This window comes from Pseudochaenichthys georgianus, chromosome 9 (genome assembly GCF_902827115.2).
Source record: "Pseudochaenichthys georgianus chromosome 9, fPseGeo1.2, whole genome shotgun sequence".
Taxonomy (NCBI): domain Eukaryota; kingdom Metazoa; phylum Chordata; class Actinopteri; order Perciformes; family Channichthyidae; genus Pseudochaenichthys; species Pseudochaenichthys georgianus.
The window spans coordinates 19,721,579-19,740,748 of NC_047511.1; the positions used below are offsets into that span (position 1 = coordinate 19,721,579).

The 19,170-nt window shown below is 41.0% G+C and overlaps 1 protein-coding gene across 1 annotated transcript in view; it reads left to right on the plus strand.

Moving 5' to 3' along the window:
- Positions 1 to 8,731: 8,731 nt before the first annotated feature.
- Positions 8,732 to 19,170, plus strand: part of gak (cyclin G associated kinase) — a 34,640-nt gene continuing 24,201 nt past the window's right edge. The window contains 6 exon segments of the mRNA XM_071204349.1: positions 8,732 to 9,104; positions 13,675 to 13,736; positions 14,724 to 14,783; positions 15,787 to 15,901; positions 16,818 to 16,960; positions 17,921 to 18,046. Coding sequence (XP_071060450.1) covers positions 8,963 to 9,104; positions 13,675 to 13,736; positions 14,724 to 14,783; positions 15,787 to 15,901; positions 16,818 to 16,960; positions 17,921 to 18,046 — 648 coding nt within the window. The 5' untranslated portion in view covers positions 8,732 to 8,962.

Below are 19,170 nucleotides of genomic sequence, written 5' to 3' on the forward strand. Positions count from 1 at the left end.
CACCCTCTGTAAAGCTTGAGGGCGGTGCAGCTGCCGTACCAGGCCGTGATGCAGCCAGTCAGGATCCTCTCTATGGTGCACCTGTAGAAGTTGCAGAGTATCCTGGAGTCCATGTTGAACATCCTCAACCTGCAGAGGAAGAAGAGCCGCTGTCAATCTTTTTTGGTGATGGTTGTGGTGTGAAAAGTCCATGTCTGGTCCTCAGTGATGTGGGCCCGGAGGAATCTGAGGCTGCTGACTCTCTCCACCGTAGTCCCATTGATGGCGATGGGGGTGTGTCCCTCTCCCTGCTGCTTCCTGTAATCCACAATCAGCTCCTTTGTTTTGCTGATGTTGAGATGGAGGTTGTTATCCTGGCACCAAGATGTCAGGTTTTCGACCTCCTCTCTGTACGCCGTCTCGTCGCCGTCTGTGATCTGGCTGATGACGGTTGTGTCGTCAGCAAACTTCACGATGGTGTTGGAGCTGTGTATGGCCACGCAGTCATGAGTGAACAGGGAGTAGAGGAGGGGGCTGAGCACGCAGCCTTGAGGGGCTCCGGTGTTGAGGATCAGGGTGGAGGATGTGATGTTTCCCACCCGCACTGCCTGGGGTCTGCCGTAAGGAAGTTCAGGATCCAGTCACAGAGGGTGCTGTTGAGCCCGAGGTCTCTGAGCTTGATGACCAGCTTGGAGGGCACAATGGTATTGAATGCTGAACTGTAATCAATGAACAGCATTCTCACATAGTGTTCCTCTGGTCCAGGTGTGAGAGGGCAGTGTGGATGGTGAGGGCTATGGCGTCGTCTGTGAACCTGTTTGCTCTGTAGGCAAACTGCAGGGGGTCCAGAGAGTCAGGGAGGGAGGAGGTGATGAATGATTTGACTAACCGCTCAAAGCACTTCATTATGATGGAGGTGAGTGCTACTGGGCGGTAGTCATTGAGGCTGGCGATTTTTGTCTTTTTGGGGACAGGAACGATGGTGGAGTGTTTAAAACATGTGGGGACTACAGACTGCAGCAGGGACCTGTTGAAGATGTCTTTGAACACCTTTGGCAGCTGAACTGCACACACCCTGAGAACATGGATGCCATCAGGTCCAGGAGCCTTGTGTGGGTTAACCCTTTATTTAGATGGGCACATTTGTACATCTCATAAGGGAATGTTCTATGGTCAACCCGTTTTGGCAAAGAGTGTTGGAATTCTTAGAGGCATGGGTAGGAATATCCTTGCCATTATCCCCGTTATGCCTATAGGGGGCGATAAAACTAAAATTCCAAAACTGACAAAAAGTGCTCATTCAGTTTTACTGGTTGGGATAACCTCAGCTGCCAGAAGTATATTGAGACACTGGAAAGCACCCACAATCCCAACCCGAACGAATGGAAGGCTCTGATGAGTGAAACAGCATCATATGAGGTTATGTTGGCAAGAATGAGGGGTAGAGGACCTGTGGTTCTAGGAAGTTGGGATCGCTTTGTGGAATACCTGACCTCTAACTATAGCCTGACAGTAGGACTCTCACAAAAGGGCCTTGGTACAATTATTCTAATCAAGCATCATTTGTTGTTATTATTTTTATTTTATGATCGCTGTAGTGTCTGATTGGTAATCTTACACCTTTGCATTTTTCTGTTTTTTTTTTAACCAGGAACACTTAACTAACATGTTTTGTAGCCTGACCTTCCTCTTTCTGTATGCTACACCATATGAGCTATGTACCATGTATGTTCATAAATAAAAACTTTAATAACAAAAAAACATAAAAAAGAGGTGAATCTGACATGGCTGAGGCACTTAAATTATTGTTCAAAAACTGAAGGAAATATTGCTGATGGGTTCCCTGCTTGCCACAAACGCTGGCTCAGCCACTAGTATTTTTTTCTTTTTGGACTTACTAAAAAAGGTTTATGCATGATGTTTATTTAAACAACCCTACCGCAGCTTTTTTACTTTATCTCTGTACATTGAGGTGATGGGTGTATTTAAAAGTGGCTGTACATGTTTGATTCAATGAGCTCAACGGTACATAGACATGATAGTTTTCAAAAAGCAAACATTGCTTTGGATGTTATCTTTTCATAAAATAAATTGATTGTAAATGTATGTGACTAGGGCTTTTAGATAACATATAGTTTATAATGACTGTATCCTCTATGACCCAGTCTCACTGATCCAATCCTTTTTGTATTTGAATGATTCTGAGATGAAATGGACCCTAAGTAGACCCTGGCTGATCTCCAAAATAAGTTTCTGTTTTATCTTTTTGGCTCCATCTCCACATTAGGCCATATTTCAAAAGGTCCAGCCAAATTTAAAATGTTGTAACATGCTATCAGTGATTTTGTTCATTTCCCAATGCTGCTCTTGTTCTGTGATGTAAAAGTGTAACTGACACATGTCTTTCCTGCATTAAAGTCATGAAGCATGATTTAGTATATTACAGCCGTACAACTACGTATGTCAATTGAACACTTTGTATTCTTTGGATTTGATTAGGTTGGGAACACTTTATAAATCATTAGTGAGCCCACATTTATCTGTACTGCTAAGCCTTATATTGGCTACTTAGCTTACTTCATCTTCTTCATCAGCCAGCATCCTTGGTATCTGTTGTTCACTGAGTTGATTCTCCCCCTTCCATCTTGATGTTTCTTGGCATCTCTTATGACCATTTATGAATGAGTTACTAACATTTATAACTGCCAAAAGGGAGCCTTATTGTAAAGTGTGAAACACATCACCATCTATTGATGATTCACTAACATGTATAACTACTGAAAGGGTGCGTTGTTTTTAATTTTAATACATATGTCCATTTATGAATGAGTTATAACATACACGCTGACCTAATACACATTTTTCACATGAAATGCAAAGTAAAAGGCAAAAGAACCAAGCAAAACATTTTATTCCCACATGAAGAAAATTAGGACTCAAAATAATGACTGTTTAGTATGACTGATACACATATTTAAACATAAAAGCTTTTCTCAGACATAAATGAAAGACTTGGTAAGACATACTCAGACTGGAAAGGCTTTGTGTATATCCTTGAACAAGCATCCAAGCAGTCCATCAGGGTGAGCAGAGCCAAGCCAAGATGTCCATTCAAGAACCTTGAGGTGTTCCTCCAACAAACTCTCTGTACGGTTTCCTCTCATACAGACATGTCCTTTGACGGTCGACCTAGCTCTTTCTATATGTTGGGTATGACTGCCAGTCTGGGGGTTCACAAACCACCTGATGTGGTTTATGGTGTAGTGGTTGTACCCCATGTTACTCAGCACTCTCCTCCTGTATGCCCTCCACGCATCACTAATAATGTTACTTCCTGACTTAACATGCCGTCTAATCAGAGGGACAAGGTGGCATCTTGATCGTTTCTCCACTAGTTTCAACACTAGTCTCCGCCTTTTGTCTTTAACTTGCATCATTCCGAACTAAGACCCATTTATTACTTCTCCAGGTATGTCCAAAGTGTCCACGTGCATACTAACAACAAATAAATCATAACATCATCTAAGTTAACAACAAAATGCACACAAATTACAGTAAAAATTGTTGTACATCATGTTTCAAAATGCCATACTTGTTTATTAGGTGCATTGTATAACATAATATAAGGATAATTATACAGTAATGATCCATATTGATTTAAAAAAATTATATGTATTCTCTTCGTTCAGATATGACTGTGACATTAACGTGTAAGCTCAATAATGAACCCCAGCTCAACCAACCATATTGTAATATCTAAGTAATCATCTTGAAATATGACATTAATATTTGTAATATACACACATCTTATTGTGAGGTTAATTTCACATAGGCCGCTCAACACTACTTTGACGTTAGCTTGTCTACATAATCGATCATAGCAAATTTAAATTAACCTTATCAATGCATAAAGTTACCTAATAAAATATCACTCTAACTTACAAGGATGACCTTATGACCCTAAGAAGCCGTTTGTTCTACAGTATTATCCCACTTAAAGGTGGGGTAGGTAAGTTTGAGAAACCGGCTCGAGATACACTTTTTGTTATATTCCATGGAATGCTCTTAACATCCCGATAGCAATGAATATCTTAAGTGCTTTGACAAAAAATCCATAAAAAAATGTCATCTGTAATACTGTAAAAAGTACAGCCGGGCTGGCTAAACGGATTGGATGGCCTACCTGCCTGTCAGCCTTCCATCGGGGCACAAACTTATCTCGTGCCCGCATTGGTCATGTGCGCGTTCGTGTGTGTTGGAGGAGGGGCTCTATAAGGAAGTGGCAGATTTTCTCCGGTTGTGTATTTTCAAATTCTAGCGATCTCGAGCCGGTTTCTCAAACTTACCTACCCCACCTTTAAGTGCTTTGACATAAAATCCATGAAAAAATGTCATCTGTGGAAGCCGTAGTACTGTAAAAAGTACGACCAATCATTTTAGCCGGCCCGGCTAAAATAACTGGATGGCCTACCTGCCTGTCAGCCTTCCATCTGTGCACAAACTTATCTCTTGCCCATGTGCGCGTTCGTGTGTGTTGGAGGAGGGGCTCTGTAAGGAAGTTGTAGATTTTTTCCTGCTGTGTATTTTCAAATTATAGCGCACTCGAGCTGGTTTCTCCAAAATTACATACCTACCCCACCTTTAATGCTTAACATTTCTCTATAACGTTTTAACTTGGAGGCTACGATTAGCATCGTTAGCACAGATGTAGCTACCACTTGCTTACATGCTAACCCAAGCCTTAACATTAATTAACGTTAGCTGACTAAAGACATAAGCAACACATAAATGAAGTACTCGAATTTCACTTAGGCCTACCGTAAAACTTCGTTCATGCACCGTCTGTTTTTAAACGCGGAGCGAGTCACAATAGTCTGATATAAGCATGAATAATTGTCCACAAGGCACCAGCACAACAAACATGGCCGAGTTCAAGTTATGTTCCCCAGATGAGCTGAACAGGCAGAGCCCCTGTAGCATCACGGAGCTGCTAGCAGAGCAGAAAGCTAACAGCAGCAGTCACTGGACAGACCTGTCACGCCCTAATTTATGCATAACTTTAAGGCTTAATATAACTTAAACTAATTAAAAATTCATAGTAACTCATTAATAAATGGTGATTTGTTTAACACTTTACAATAACAATTAGTACCAATTATAAATGCTTGTAATTCATTAATAAATGGGAATGTGTTTTACACTTTACAAGGCTCCCTTTTGGCAGTTACAAATGTTAGTAACTCATAAATAAATGGTCATAAAGAGATGCCAAAAAACATCAAGATGAATGAGGGTGGAATCAACTCAGTGAACAACAGATGCCAAGGATGTTGGCTGATGAAGAAGACGAAGTAAACTAAGTAGCCAACATAAGGCTTAGTCATCTTGCCAAATAGTGAGCCTGTGTTGATGTATGAAAACTATGTTAGAACTGGTTTATAAATGGTTCTTAATGATTAATAAAGTGTTTACAACCTAATTATAAACCATTTATGAATCCTTTATAAGGGTAGTCTTATTGTAAAGTGGTACCAAAAACTCTCTTTTTCAGTGGGGACATGATCTAAATAAGCCGAGAAGGCCTTGTATATAGTTATTATACGATCATGACAAATAATTAACTTAATTGAAAGATCAACAGTTCCATGAGAGCATAGTATTATACCCTAACTGTTACCACCGATTTAAACTGAACATGTCAGATCAAGGAAAGGTAGCCTACTTGTGAGAAATTACCAGGAGAAATCCAACAGAAAACAAGTTGTGTGATAACTTAATAATTACCATGATCTCAAGATAATGACATTACAAAAACATTATAATGGCATGCAAGGAAGTTATTCACTCCTGTATTAAAACTACATGTATGCTTTTTTACGTTGATATTTTTTACAAAATGGAAGGGAGTTTGATAAAACACATTGGATCAAGAAAGCTCCAATGCTTCATGATACACATTCTAACATGGTAATCCATTGAATTAAACTTGTTTGCACTGATGGACTACTTGAAAGTGTTTAGGACCCTAATACAAAACCCTACATACAGTTGACAGATGATGTCCAGTAGATGGCGTACACATACACGGTACACAACAAACGTGGGTATGGTATGGACCAGGGCCCTTTCTCATTTCATCAAATCCCCCTCCTCGACTCCTCGGTCCTCCGGCAGTGACCCGGAAATGAATTTCAGCGCGCCATGTTGAAGGACATCTCATTTCTCTAAATGCACTTCGAGGACCGAGGATCGAGCGTCGAGGAGGCTCTCTGGAGGAGCTATAACCGAGGATACACTGATGGGTCCTCCACAGTCCTCCACGGCTGCTTCGTGGATGCATTTCCGGCAACAGAGATGTTTCAAAGACTCGTGACGCACGGCCGGACTTATCTCAGCCAATGACAGCTCTGCATGCATCCCCTGGATATTATTTTATTAACTGCTTTCATCGCGACGCGATGTTTACAGTGAGAACAGCTGTGAGGTCCGTGCAGAAAGCAGAGCAGTGTGTATAATATATATCACTCAGTAGAACAGGCCTACTCTTTTTGCTTTAGTTTAGTAGATATCTACAAACAAAGAGTCGATATTTTTCTAAAACCATTTAGTGCTTCACAATAAAATACACCACGGCTGTAGCCTGTTTTAGGAGCTGTATATGCGTGTGTGTGGTGTAGGTGTGTGTGGTACAGTGTGTGGTCGATGCAGCAGACAGACAGGTGTCAGTTGGTTTGGTGTCCTCTGCTTACTTTTAATACTTGTAAATAAAACTTTTGTCCCGTAATTTATTTTCCACATTGTAGCGACCAGAGAGGGGGGGGGGATATATCCAGTCTCTGATAGTGTTACGTTATTATGAGAGTGCTCTGCTTGATTCTGAAATTGTATATATTTATATAAATATATACATATATATATGTGTGTGTGTGTCCGCATCTGTAGCCATTATTGTCTCATTATACCGCACTGTGAATGAATCAAAGTAAATATATAAGTCGTCATGAACACATCTGTGGGCGGGACTAAGTATCGAGGATAGGAGTCGAGGAGGGGAGTTCGAGAAATGAGAAAGGGCCCAGGCGTCAATTAGACGCCTGCAGTGCAGCTCGTGCAGAACGCAGCTGCGCGTCTTCTCACTGGCCATAAAAAGCGTGACCACATCACCCCAATTCTGGCCTCATTGTACTGGCTTCCAATTCGGTTCCGAATGGATTCTAAACTCCTTTCATGCATGAATTATGAAAGCCTCAGTCAGGATTTTTTTACCAAGTGTTATTATTGCTCTTGGTGCATGGAAAACAAGATTTGAACTTTTTTTTTTTAATCTAGTTTTTTCAAAGAGATTTGTATATGTCCACTCAGGTGGACAGTATGCATTCAGGGTTTGAACTGAAGAGATGTACATTTTGAAAAAATGATAAATAAAGATGTGCAAACTTAAAATTACATTATAATAACATAAGTATATTGATTTAGTGCTAGTGGAGCCTCGCAGCGGCGAAACCGTGCCGCGCCACCCTAATTGCGCCTCAGAAGAGGCCCTCCTCCGCAATGTGTGTCCCCCTCCACAAGGTGAGGCCCCACATAGTCTGCATGATCTGCCTGTAGGGAGGGACGGCCCTGGGAACAACAGCAGCAGTACCATTATGAATTGTAGTTGAAATATAGCCAGTGATGCATGACGTCCACTGTAGTGGACAGGTGGTTAATCATGATTTCCTGCAAATATAACATCAATACTTTGATAATTTATGAATTATATGATTCCTTAGTTGTTACTTGATGTCACCACCTTTTTTATACCTGCAGGGGACGCTTTCCATAAAAGGATTGGCAGGATATAGATGGGTGACTTGGTCCATGTGGCTTTCTGTCGTCCATCTTGGTTTAGACACATGTATCATGCACTTATACTGACATGGCACTGAGTGGCAGTGTATGGGATGATGCAATAGGGTCCTATGTAGTGGCTGATGGTGCAACTATGCAAAAAAAACAATGCATATACAAGAAAACACCTTTTGAATAGCTGTCCACTGTAGTGACTTCTATGCATGAAAGGGTTACAGCACTAAATGGGCTGGCTCCGCCCGGCTTATAGCTGAACTCCTCCATCGTTACACCCCAGCCAGAGCTGACCAACTGCTGAGCACTGATAGTGCCCAAGACCAGGCTCAAAACCCAGCAGCTGGCCCATACGCTCTAGAACACCCTAGTTTTTTTTTAATCTGCACTAAAGAAGACTCACTTCTTCTCCCTGGCCTTCTAGTCAGAGCGGAGTACGACTCCTGACATTTCCCTGTGTTTGATTTTTACATTTGCTGTTTAATTTATTGTCTTCTGTTTGCTATCGCAGTGAAGTGTTTTTATTGCATGTAGGCTACATCACTTTGGCTCGACTCAAAATCGTTTTTGTACGATATAAAACTTGATTTGATTTGAGTCTGTGGATAAGACTTGAAATTAAAACTTTTCTTCTGTGTTTAGAGGAATATTGTAAGTTTGACACCATAAGAAATACAAATAATAAAAACAATAGCCAATACAAAACAATATTGTCTAACAATGCAGACCTGCACAGGTGATACCATACCCACCTGCAACACCTAACACAACAAAACATTCTGCTAAAACATTTTTATAAATTGTTTACATTCGAGACTCCCCAAAATGTCTTTCAAACTTTTTGTATTGGACGTTTTTCTCTATGGTACATCCATGGGTACATCACATGATTTAATCGTGTCCTGACGTCATCATCCTTCACGGAAGTCAGCGCTTGCGACGGTGGCGGCCTCTTCAGCCTAGCAGCAGGAAGAGGATGTTCGCTTCCAGTGAAAGAATAATATCACCTGATTATAAGCCTTAATAACAGAACAAACAGCCGTGGAGTTTTCTGCTGAGTCTGCCGGGATCTACACAGCTGATTTCCCCCCCCCCCTTGAGCCGGCCTCTGTGAGTCTGAAGCAGGGCGCTGGATAAAATGTCCCTGTTCCAGTCAGCACTGGATTTCCTAGCCGGGCCCGGAGCGTCCGGACTGGCAGGCCGGGACCACAATGACTTCGTGGGACAGGTCGTTGAGCTCGGTGACATGAAGCTGAGGATCAAGAGGGTGATCGCTGAAGGTGAGACGGTGTGAGACAACGAGAAATATTGATAACGTCGGTCGCTGCTAGGCATGCTAAGTAGCTGAACGAGCTAACAGGCTAGCAGTGACATTATTTCTACTGGTAGTCAATGACAATAGCGTTTGCATCTGCAGAGCTATGAGTCACCATGTAAACACCAGTTGATAATGTGGCTTCGATCGTTCTAAAAGTATTACTACATTTCAAGATTGTGATACATAGAAAACCTGAAGTTTCAGGTTGCTTGGTGCGTAAACGTAGCTGTATCTCCGCTGGGCTTCAAATCATGATCTGCAGCAACAGCATAGCTGCATTTTACTTGTCCACCAACTCCCAACCCACAGATTGCTACAGAGCCCAAACCGTATCATCTTCCTTGGCTAAAATACATTTTAACCCACAAGAAAGAACATAGTATAGGAGAAAGATATGAGGTAAAAATAGAAATGATGGCAATGTTATTACCAAATCTCTTGAAACAGTGCAAAGACTTCTGCAGAGCTCTGCTGGATTCCTCTAAGGGAGATAATGGCTGAGTGCATGTACTTTTTAATAAAATGTGTTCTTTAACCGTGTCCCATCATCCTATTCTGCACAATTATATGGGTCCACTATTACTGCGACATTAGATCACAATTAGGTGTCTGAGTTTGAATCTTTAGAATCAACCTGTATTTGTTTGTCTGCAACAACTCTGGTTACAAGGCACGTGTAACCCAGAGATCAGGTTCCTTACCTTCTGGCAGGGAACAGGGATTATTGCTCTCATTGTGAAGTTGCACGACATTCTTACTACACTATCTTGAGTTCCTTGCATAGAGGTAGAGCCGACTGTCATTGTGGAATGTTGACCTCTATGTTGGGTGTCTCGATGTAAAAACAAACTTGTTTAATCATGTCAATGCAAACTGTAAATGATCTATCCAGGAATGCATTTCACAGAAAATCTGTTTAACATGCAGTGAGATGAGTTGGTTCCATAAATAAGTAAGTCATTGTCCAGTGTCAACAGTTTTCAGCATGGTCAAACCATTTGGTCAGAGTTGAAGCAATCCATGTTGTTAAGTGTATTAATTATTATGTAATTCAACACAAACCTGCCAAAAAACATAACCCAAATTAGCCATCTCTAATTTAAATGTGCCTTTAACAACTCTTAAAAAGTCTAAATGATTCCCTTATACTAACTGTTGACTAGTCGCACTCGCATCATGTAGTCGGTGGAAGAACTGCAACAACAACGTTTCCATAGAAAATAACGGCAAGTCTCTTTGTTGTGTCATTTGAAAAAGTGCAAGCTCTGTTCACTTTAACTGCTGACTAATTCTGACAGATTGCTTCAGGACTCTAAGTGTAAGGAAACCAGTGTTTCTCCGGCAGACAAAGTACACACTTCCATGTCCTCTTTGTGCAACCCTCTGACTCACTCATAGGTATTCAGTCCCTACAGCATTTTAAATAGACATACTGTATGTAGAAAACAATGTTTTCTTTAATATATAGTTATGCATATGCTAATAAAAACATAAAGATATATCTGGAGAAAAATAAAACTAACTGGGCTGCAAAAACAAAAACAATCAAGTTGATTTTTAAAAGTCTTTAAATTGTCAGTAACTTGTGTGAATTGCCGATCCCTAAACTCAACTTACAAGGATATTAAACTGAAATATATTCACAATTAAGAAGCCACAATTAATGCTTTCCATTTTTGCTTGATAAAATAATGACTTAAAATGGTTGCCTGTTTCAGCATTATTTGATCAAAAGTATATTCAAGGTGTTGTGATCAGCCATGACAGTTGAACAGAGGTTAGACGATTCACATCTGCCTGGCTCTGCCCTTTTCAAACTCCCTTTCTGCTCTTTGAAAGGTGTCTCAGTTGCGTTTCCTCAACCAGATCTTTGGGGAGAGAATACAATGGATGCCTATAACAAGCTCATCCTATTTTCTTAGTGCCGTCACTAGTTTGTCTGTCAATTGATGTGTTGCTTGTTGCAAAAAGTCATCACACAAGTGGTGGTTGTCATCTTGTTTGAGCTCATTTTGAATTCTCTCAATGAATATATCCACCTGAATGAACAGTGTGTTTGGGAGCAGTGGCCCTTAGCCTTCCATTTGGCCTTCATGCCCTCATCTGAGCAGGTGGAACTGTAGACACGTCTCTTTATTAAGAACCAGAGTGAAAATACTCTGCTTCATTCCTTACTATCTATTCCTCTAATAATTTTCCCACACCACAAAGGTATTGTCATAGCAAGATTTAATCAATTCTGGTGTGATGGAGTAGGATTTTTACCCTCATTCGTAATTAGAGCAAAGAAAATGGTGCATTTCAGATGTCAGCCCTTTTGGCAGAGAAAGACAGAGGAAGCCATGTGATCCCCAAAAGGGGCGTCTGTGAATCCTCACTGCAAAGCATGGCACATTAATGTTGCAGTAATGGACAGTAAATTGTGTTTTTTGATAGCCAATTGTTGCTTTGTGTACAAAGGTAAAGTGTGTGTTTTAAGCGTAGGGCATGGACTCAAAAATGCAATAACTCCAGTGTTTTCCTTTCATGCTTAAGTCATACGTGTCAGTGACCATAGGGTGGCTGGTCTGAATCCCTGGTGAGGTTAAAACAATTAGGACTACTTCTCCCGAGCAGAAAATGTTTAAAGATTAGGATCCTGAGTGTGATCATTCAAGATTTTACGGAGCAAAGCAAGGCTGGTTGTTGATTTACTCATCACTATGGTAACCTACCCCTTGCGGCAGTGGCTCAGTCTGTAGGGACTTGGTCTTGGAACCGAAGGGTCGCCGGTTCACGTCCCAATCGGACCAAAAACAAAGATGGAGTGAGCTGGCAGCTGGAGAGGTGCCAGTTCACCTCCAAGGCCACTGCCAAGGCACCTAACCTCGAAACTGCTCCCTTGGCGCCGGGTACCTGGCAGCCTCTCTGCTCTGCCACCTCTCCTATCTGCATGTGGTTGTGTGTGTGACAGTATATCCTCTGTGTTTGTGCATGTTTATCCTCCCCTGTGTGTGTAATATGTGTAAACACAACAGAGTGGGGAAATACATTTCCCTGTAAGGGATTAATAAAGTATGTCTTCTTCTTCTTTGTTTGGACTGCTTAATACAAGGACATATAAAGATGGACCCACTTGAAGTTAGGAAACGAAAGGTTCTTGTCCGCTTGCCACAGTGGCTTTTAAATTAATATAACATTTTGAGTTATCACGAAAAATAAATTGAAACTACACTGGCAATGGCCCATTTTAATTAACTTGGCTTTCAGAGGAACTGATTGTTCATCAATTATGTTGTAATTAGAGCAATGTGCTGCTGTTCTATTAAAAACTCGGTCTCTTACCTCCCATATACTGTTGCAAGAAAAAGTATGTGAACCCTTTTGATTCTCCACACATAGCGTTGTGTGTTCCTTCCAAACAACTCAACTTTGGTGTCATCTGTCCACAGAATGTGTTGCCAGTAGTGCTGTGGAACATCCAGGTGCTCTGTTGCAAACTTCAAACGTGAAGCAATGTTTTTTCTTGACAGCAGTGGCTTCCTCCGTGGTGTCCTCCCATGAACTCCATTCTTGTTCAGTGTTTTACGTATCGTAGATTCGTCAACAGAGATGTTAGCATGTGCCAGAGATTTATAATATATAAGTCTCTCGCTGACACTCTAGGATTCTTCTTCACCTCATTGAGCATTCTGCGCTGTGCTCTTGCAGTCATCTTTACAGGACAGCCACTCCTAGGGAGAGTAGCAACAGTGCTGAACTTTCTCCATGTATAGACAACTTGTCTTACCGTGGACTGATGAACATCAAGGCTTTCAGAGATACTTTTGTAACCCTTTCCAGCTTTATGCAAGTCAACTATTCCTAATGGTAGGTCTTCTGAGAGCTCTTCTGAGCGAGGCATGGTTCACATCTGGCAATGCTTCTTAAGAATAGCAAATTCAAAACTGGTGTGTATTTTTTATAGGGCAGGGCAGCTTTAACCAACACCTCCAATCTCGTCTCATTGATTGGACTCCAGGTTGGCTGACTCCTGACTCCAATGAGCTCTTGAAGAAGTCTTTAGCCTAGGGGTTCACATACTTGTTCCACCCCGCACTGTGAATGTTTACATGGTGTGTTCAATACAAACATGAAAACATATAATTGTTTGTGTGGTATTAGTTTAAGCAGACTGTGTTTGTCTGTTGTTGTGACTTAGATGAAGATCAGAACACATTTTATGACCAACTTATGCAGAAATCCAGGTCATTCCAAAGGGTTCACATACTTTTTCTTGCAACGGTATTTTATTATTACTGCAGTGTTTCCCACAATGACACCAGTTCAGGTGTTTCAGCTACGCCCTCAGTTAATGGGCGTATATTCAGCAAGAGATTAGCAGTGGCACAACGCTTTGAGGAGTGAGATTGTGTGTCCTATTGCAGCTCTTCCTGCGCTGAACAATTGACGATTATGCATAATTTCGGAGCTCAAGAGTGCATGTGCTATTCACATAAATGTAATTACAATTAAACAAAATAACAACCTGGGTGCTCTCTGTTTTCTCTCAGGTGGATTTGCCTTTGTGTATGAAGCCCAGGACATGAGCAGTGGGAAAGACTATGCCCTCAAGGTAAGACACAAGTGGACTCACTGAGGACATTCTACCTGCTGCTTGATACATGTGGAGCCACTCTCCGTTTGTGCGTGTTCTTTCTTTCATTCATTCGCCCACTTGTACAAGGCATGGCATGGCAAATAATGATATATTGGACTCTGTCCACATAAACATTCTTATTCTCAAATACATTGTATGCAGTGAATTGTACCTACTTGTAGTAAATATCAATCAGTGCTAAGACTGCTTATGTGTATGTTCTGTGTTACCTTTATGACTGGACTTAAACATCCAACTGGACATTACCCTTTACAGTAAAACAGTACAAATACATTAAGACACTATGATATGCTAACTATACATTAAGATACTACTTCTCTATGTATGTTGTTGATAATATTGCTCAATAGACATACCCTTAACTAAGTTGTCCTAGTCCTGTGACGGAACGAACAAAAGAAAGAAAGAATGAATGAATTATGGAACAGTTTGGATTTTGTTGGGACCATCTGCTTCATGTTTTAATATTCTGTCCATGTTGATTGTGTACTCGTGCATTTATCAACTGCGTATACTCTCTTCTGTGTAGTGCTGCTGAAAGGTCAAGATGCTGTTTGTTTTGTGTTTACGTTCAGCAATTGCCTGTCAACATTTTTAATGCAGGACCAGAAAATGATAACTACATGATTGAGGAAAGCAATGTGATGCTTGCTGACTTCCTTTTTAGGTTTCTTTCTACTGGGTCTAAACCCAGACTGAATTGTGTAAGTGGCCATTGAACTCCACACTCCACATAATCAGCAGGGGCAGTCGATCGGTTATCCTGTTTGACTTGGCAAACACCAGTCTTCTCTCATGTTCAAAGCAAATACTTTATAGGCGGTTTATTGATTGTATATGTAGGGACAGTCATGTTTGCCGTCTCTCTTTAAAAGATTATGTCTCAAAACAAACAACAATAACAACAAACCACTGTTCTCTGTTTGTGTGCTTTTGTTACAGAGGCTGCTGTCCAACGAGGAAGAGAAGAACAAGGAAATCATACAGGAAGTCTGCTTCATGGTATCCTTAATCATTTCCACACCATGATGAAAATACTTGTTCTTTTCTTCTAATCAGTGTTCTGTAAAGTGCGTGACGAAGGCAACTCTAACCCATTCATTCAGAAGATTGTGGAATGTTTGTCCAGCGTAGTAAACTGTCATTATTGGATTATTTGTAGTTTACAGGCAACACCACACATTGTCAGAATGCTCAATGCTAGCACTAATACATATTTAAAGTGTTTAGTTTCATAATAGCATTGTGGTTTGACAAAGAAGACTGTTAAGTTACTTTTGTGAATCCTTCCTGAAGCACTCCAGTCTGTTTCTTGTGTTGGATGGTGTGACGAGCAGGACGGAAACTAAATACATTTGAAGGCTTTTATTTACAAATGTGGTTGTCGAGATCATTTAAAGATACGTTTCTGCATCTAAATGTCAAATCACTGAAGCATCCACGGTATTGTAATGTTTCAGGAGAAGTTTTATTTCGTAGAGGTTTTCTTTTTTTAAATGACATAACTGTAACTGTTTTGTCGAGCAGCTAAAAATGCTCGGACATCACTTTTACTGCGGTGTGGTTTCAAGATGTATAGCACATTGGGGATTGGGTTCCTCTTACCATTATCACATTGTGTATTCAGATCCTGACTATTTGCATAATGTTTAATGCCTCATGCTGATGAGGCAGAATAAGAGTCTGAAGCCAACAGTACATTCTTCCTATCACCCAACCATAATCTCTTCCTGCCGTCACTGTGTTAACAGCCAGCTACAGAACTGTTGTACTGTCTGCTTGGCTCTCTATCCGTGGGTGGCAGACTTGGAATAATTAAGTTAGTGATCACAATAATGATTCATCTCACCAAGTCACTTTTATCATATTAAAAACACCCTCCAAAGTATTTGTTGGATTCAACAAGCCACAGGTGAACGCTGCTCCCATCTTCAGAAGATGTTTTGCGTTTGAGAATCCAAAGTAATGTTTAAACTGTACGCTCCTTGACCTGCTGGCTCTGTAGAAAAAGCTGTCGGGTCATCCCAACATGGTTCAGTTCTGCTCCGCTGCCTCCATCAGTAAGGAGGAGTCGGACACCGGACAGGCGGAGTTCTTGATCCTCACTGAGCTGTGTAAAGGTAACTGCACACGTTATCTCACTGTTTTCTACTTCTATCTTTGTTTACTTCTTTACAACTGCAACAGTACGTATTCATTCATCAAACCAAATGAGATATCCCGATCGCTCAGCTATTTCAAGAAAAATACAACTGAGAATACAGATAAGATAAGATAAGTTAGCTAAAGGAAATACATTTGGAAGCGGAATGTAAACTGAAATTGTAACTAGACAAGAAATTTGCAACCAGTGCATCTCCACTGATTAGTCAGAAGTCGCTCTAACCGAAAGGCAGTCGTGATGAAACAATTTCCTGTCAGCGATATTTCAACTTCCTGCTCTACTCTGTGAGCAGAGGGGCCTGTTAAGAGTCCGAGGGAGATTAAAGGGCTAACCCCAGCCTCAGCCTGTCCCCCTACTGCCATCTGGCACGGGATACAGAAGATATGCTGAAGTACGTCCAGACTACAGAGCAGCTCTTTCCCTCAGGCTGTGAGCCTTCTTAACTCATCCTCCACTGGAACACAAACACTTATTTTTTAACTGTTTTTATTATGTAGCAGAATGGAACTAACTGCATTTTGTTACCAGCATGGTGTTGTCCAATAGGATACTGTACTTGTACTTCCTTTGTGTTTACCCTGGCTCTTCAGATTTAGTTTTCATTCAGTAATTTATTCTCCAGCTTTGTAAGAAACCTCCCTTACTTTTCAAACATTTGTTTGAACACTTTTGCGTCATTAATCATTGCATTTGGTGCATTTCTTCATTATTTGATCATATTTTATAACATAATTCAATACTTTTATCTGTGTCATATTTCCCAAATTATTTAAAACATTTAAAATCCACAGAGATAAAGAGGCATCTGTGGAGTGACGGGTCTTACTGTATGGCTCTTCATTCATGTATCTGTGTTATATCTCCCCCCTCAGGTCAGCTGGTGGACTTTATCAAGCGGGTGGAGCAGAGGGCTCCCATGTCATGTGACACTGTGCTGAAGATCTTCTACCAGTCGTGCCGCGCCGTGCAGCACATGCACAAACAGAAGCCTCCCATCACACACAGAGACCTCAAGGTTTGTACTGAGTGAATGATGATGTTTCCATAACATGCAGCAGCAGCAGCAGCAGCAGCAGCAGCAGCAGCAGCAGCAGCAGCAGCAGGATTGAGTGAAATTAATGGAACACTGCATTTTGTCATATGACTGAGATTGAACCATATCCCACTGCAATCTAAAGCACAACAAATACTTGTACTATAAATAAGTGGCTACTAGGGATGGTATCGTTTGAAATTTATCGATTCCGGTTCTTATCGATTCCCCGTTTCGATTCCAAAATTGTAAAAGAAAGAGGTCAAATGTTTAGATAACAAAAATATCTTTATTCTTTTAAGCTTTAACTGAAATTTTTAAAAATTAAAAAAAGACATGCAATACAAATGTATTGTACAATAGCTATGCTTTATTTGAACTGAGCTATGCCTGTGGCAAGCTATTAACAGGCATTACACTGTGCCTTGTCTTTTTTAGTGTAGTGGAGCCTCACTTTAGAGCGTTTACCGTGACCCATCTTTGGTGTTATGAAGTGACTGAGCTCGTGAACTGTCTACGGGGGGGCGGGGGGAGCCTCGCTGCGGGCAATTGTAGACCTCTGTCGCCGTAACTTACATGATGCCGTTTAAAAAAATGAAGGGCGGTGCCGGCCGCAGCGTACCGAGCCGGCCGTCAACGTCAGGCTGACGACCGGCCGTTCTGTGATTCTCCAGAACACACAGATGGCCAGTCCGTCGCTGAACTCCACCAGGTCCGTCTGCGCCGCGGGGGCCCGGTGGAATTCAGCAGGGTCTACCACGTTTAGGAACCGTTAAGCAGAACCGAAATTGTGTATTTTGTATGGGTACCCGGCATTTTCTTATCGGTTCTCATCTGGAACAGAGTTTTGGTTCCCAACCCTAGTGGCTACCACATTACTAATTGTTTATTACATGTGTACTAATGGACATTCCAACCCTCTGCTGATTTGATTTGTTGCAGATTGAGAACCTCTTGATTAGTAACCAGGGCACCATCAAGCTGTGTGACTTTGGCAGCGCCACCACAGTGTCTCATTACCCCGACTACAGCTGGTCGGCCCAGAAGAGGTCCATGGTGGAGGACGAGGTACATACACACACAAGCACACACACTCTCTCAATAATCTATATAATACAGTGTTTACATACAGTACATCCTCTCACATAATAGGTCATTTCATATCTCTTTAAACATATCGCAAGACATAGCAGAAGTTGTTGTCACAAAGGTCAGGATTTGTTGCTGTATCAATTTGCTCAAACTCTGATACTTCTAGTATATTTGTTTTTAATAAAAAAAGAAAATGTGATCAATTTAAAATAAAATGTGTTTTGTAATTCATGTTTCCAGAATGAAGTCTCACACTACATAAGCAGTCTATTTGAGGCACTAGTTTTAATTTGTAATTTTTTTAAGACAAAAGGAACTGCCAGTTTTCTTAGACTGCATAATAAATACTCTAAATTTCCCTAAAAAGAGTTATTTCAATCAATCAATGTTTATTTATATAGCCCAATATCACAAATGTTACATTTGTCTCATTGGACTTCACAGTGTGTACAGAATATCAGTATGACAATACGACACCCTCTGTCCTTAGACCCTCACATCGTACAAGGAAAAACTTCCAAAGAAAACCCAGTTTAAAGGGAAAAATGGGAGAAACCTCAGGGAGAGCAACAGAGGAGGGATCCCTCTCCCAGGACGGACAGACGTGCAATAGATGCCGTGTGTAAATCGAAGAGATAATACATTTACAACATAGGTAGACCAAATGTTTGGCAATGCATGTGTGTATAATAGGAAGATGAATCCACGAGGATGTCAGCAATCCTGTGGGAGCCATCAGCCATTCAATTATTTCTTTAACTGAATGGGGAAAAACACATACAGACGTTTCAAGATTCAAGGCTTTATTGTCATATGCTACAGTAGCTACAGTGTAGATATGGCAATGAAAAGCTGAATTCCCAGGCGCCTCCAACAATGCAACATGAATATATAAAGGACATAACACAGATAAAACCAATACAAATAGTGCAAAAAAGGATCAGTGACAATACTGACGTCATGGTGTCGAACTAAAACCAGAAACGTTTGATTTAATTAACAGCTCGAGGTCCAGGAAGCACAGATCAACCATGATTATATTTATACCGTAATCACACGACACACGGGAGCTTTGACACAGATGACCTCAGTATGCAGGA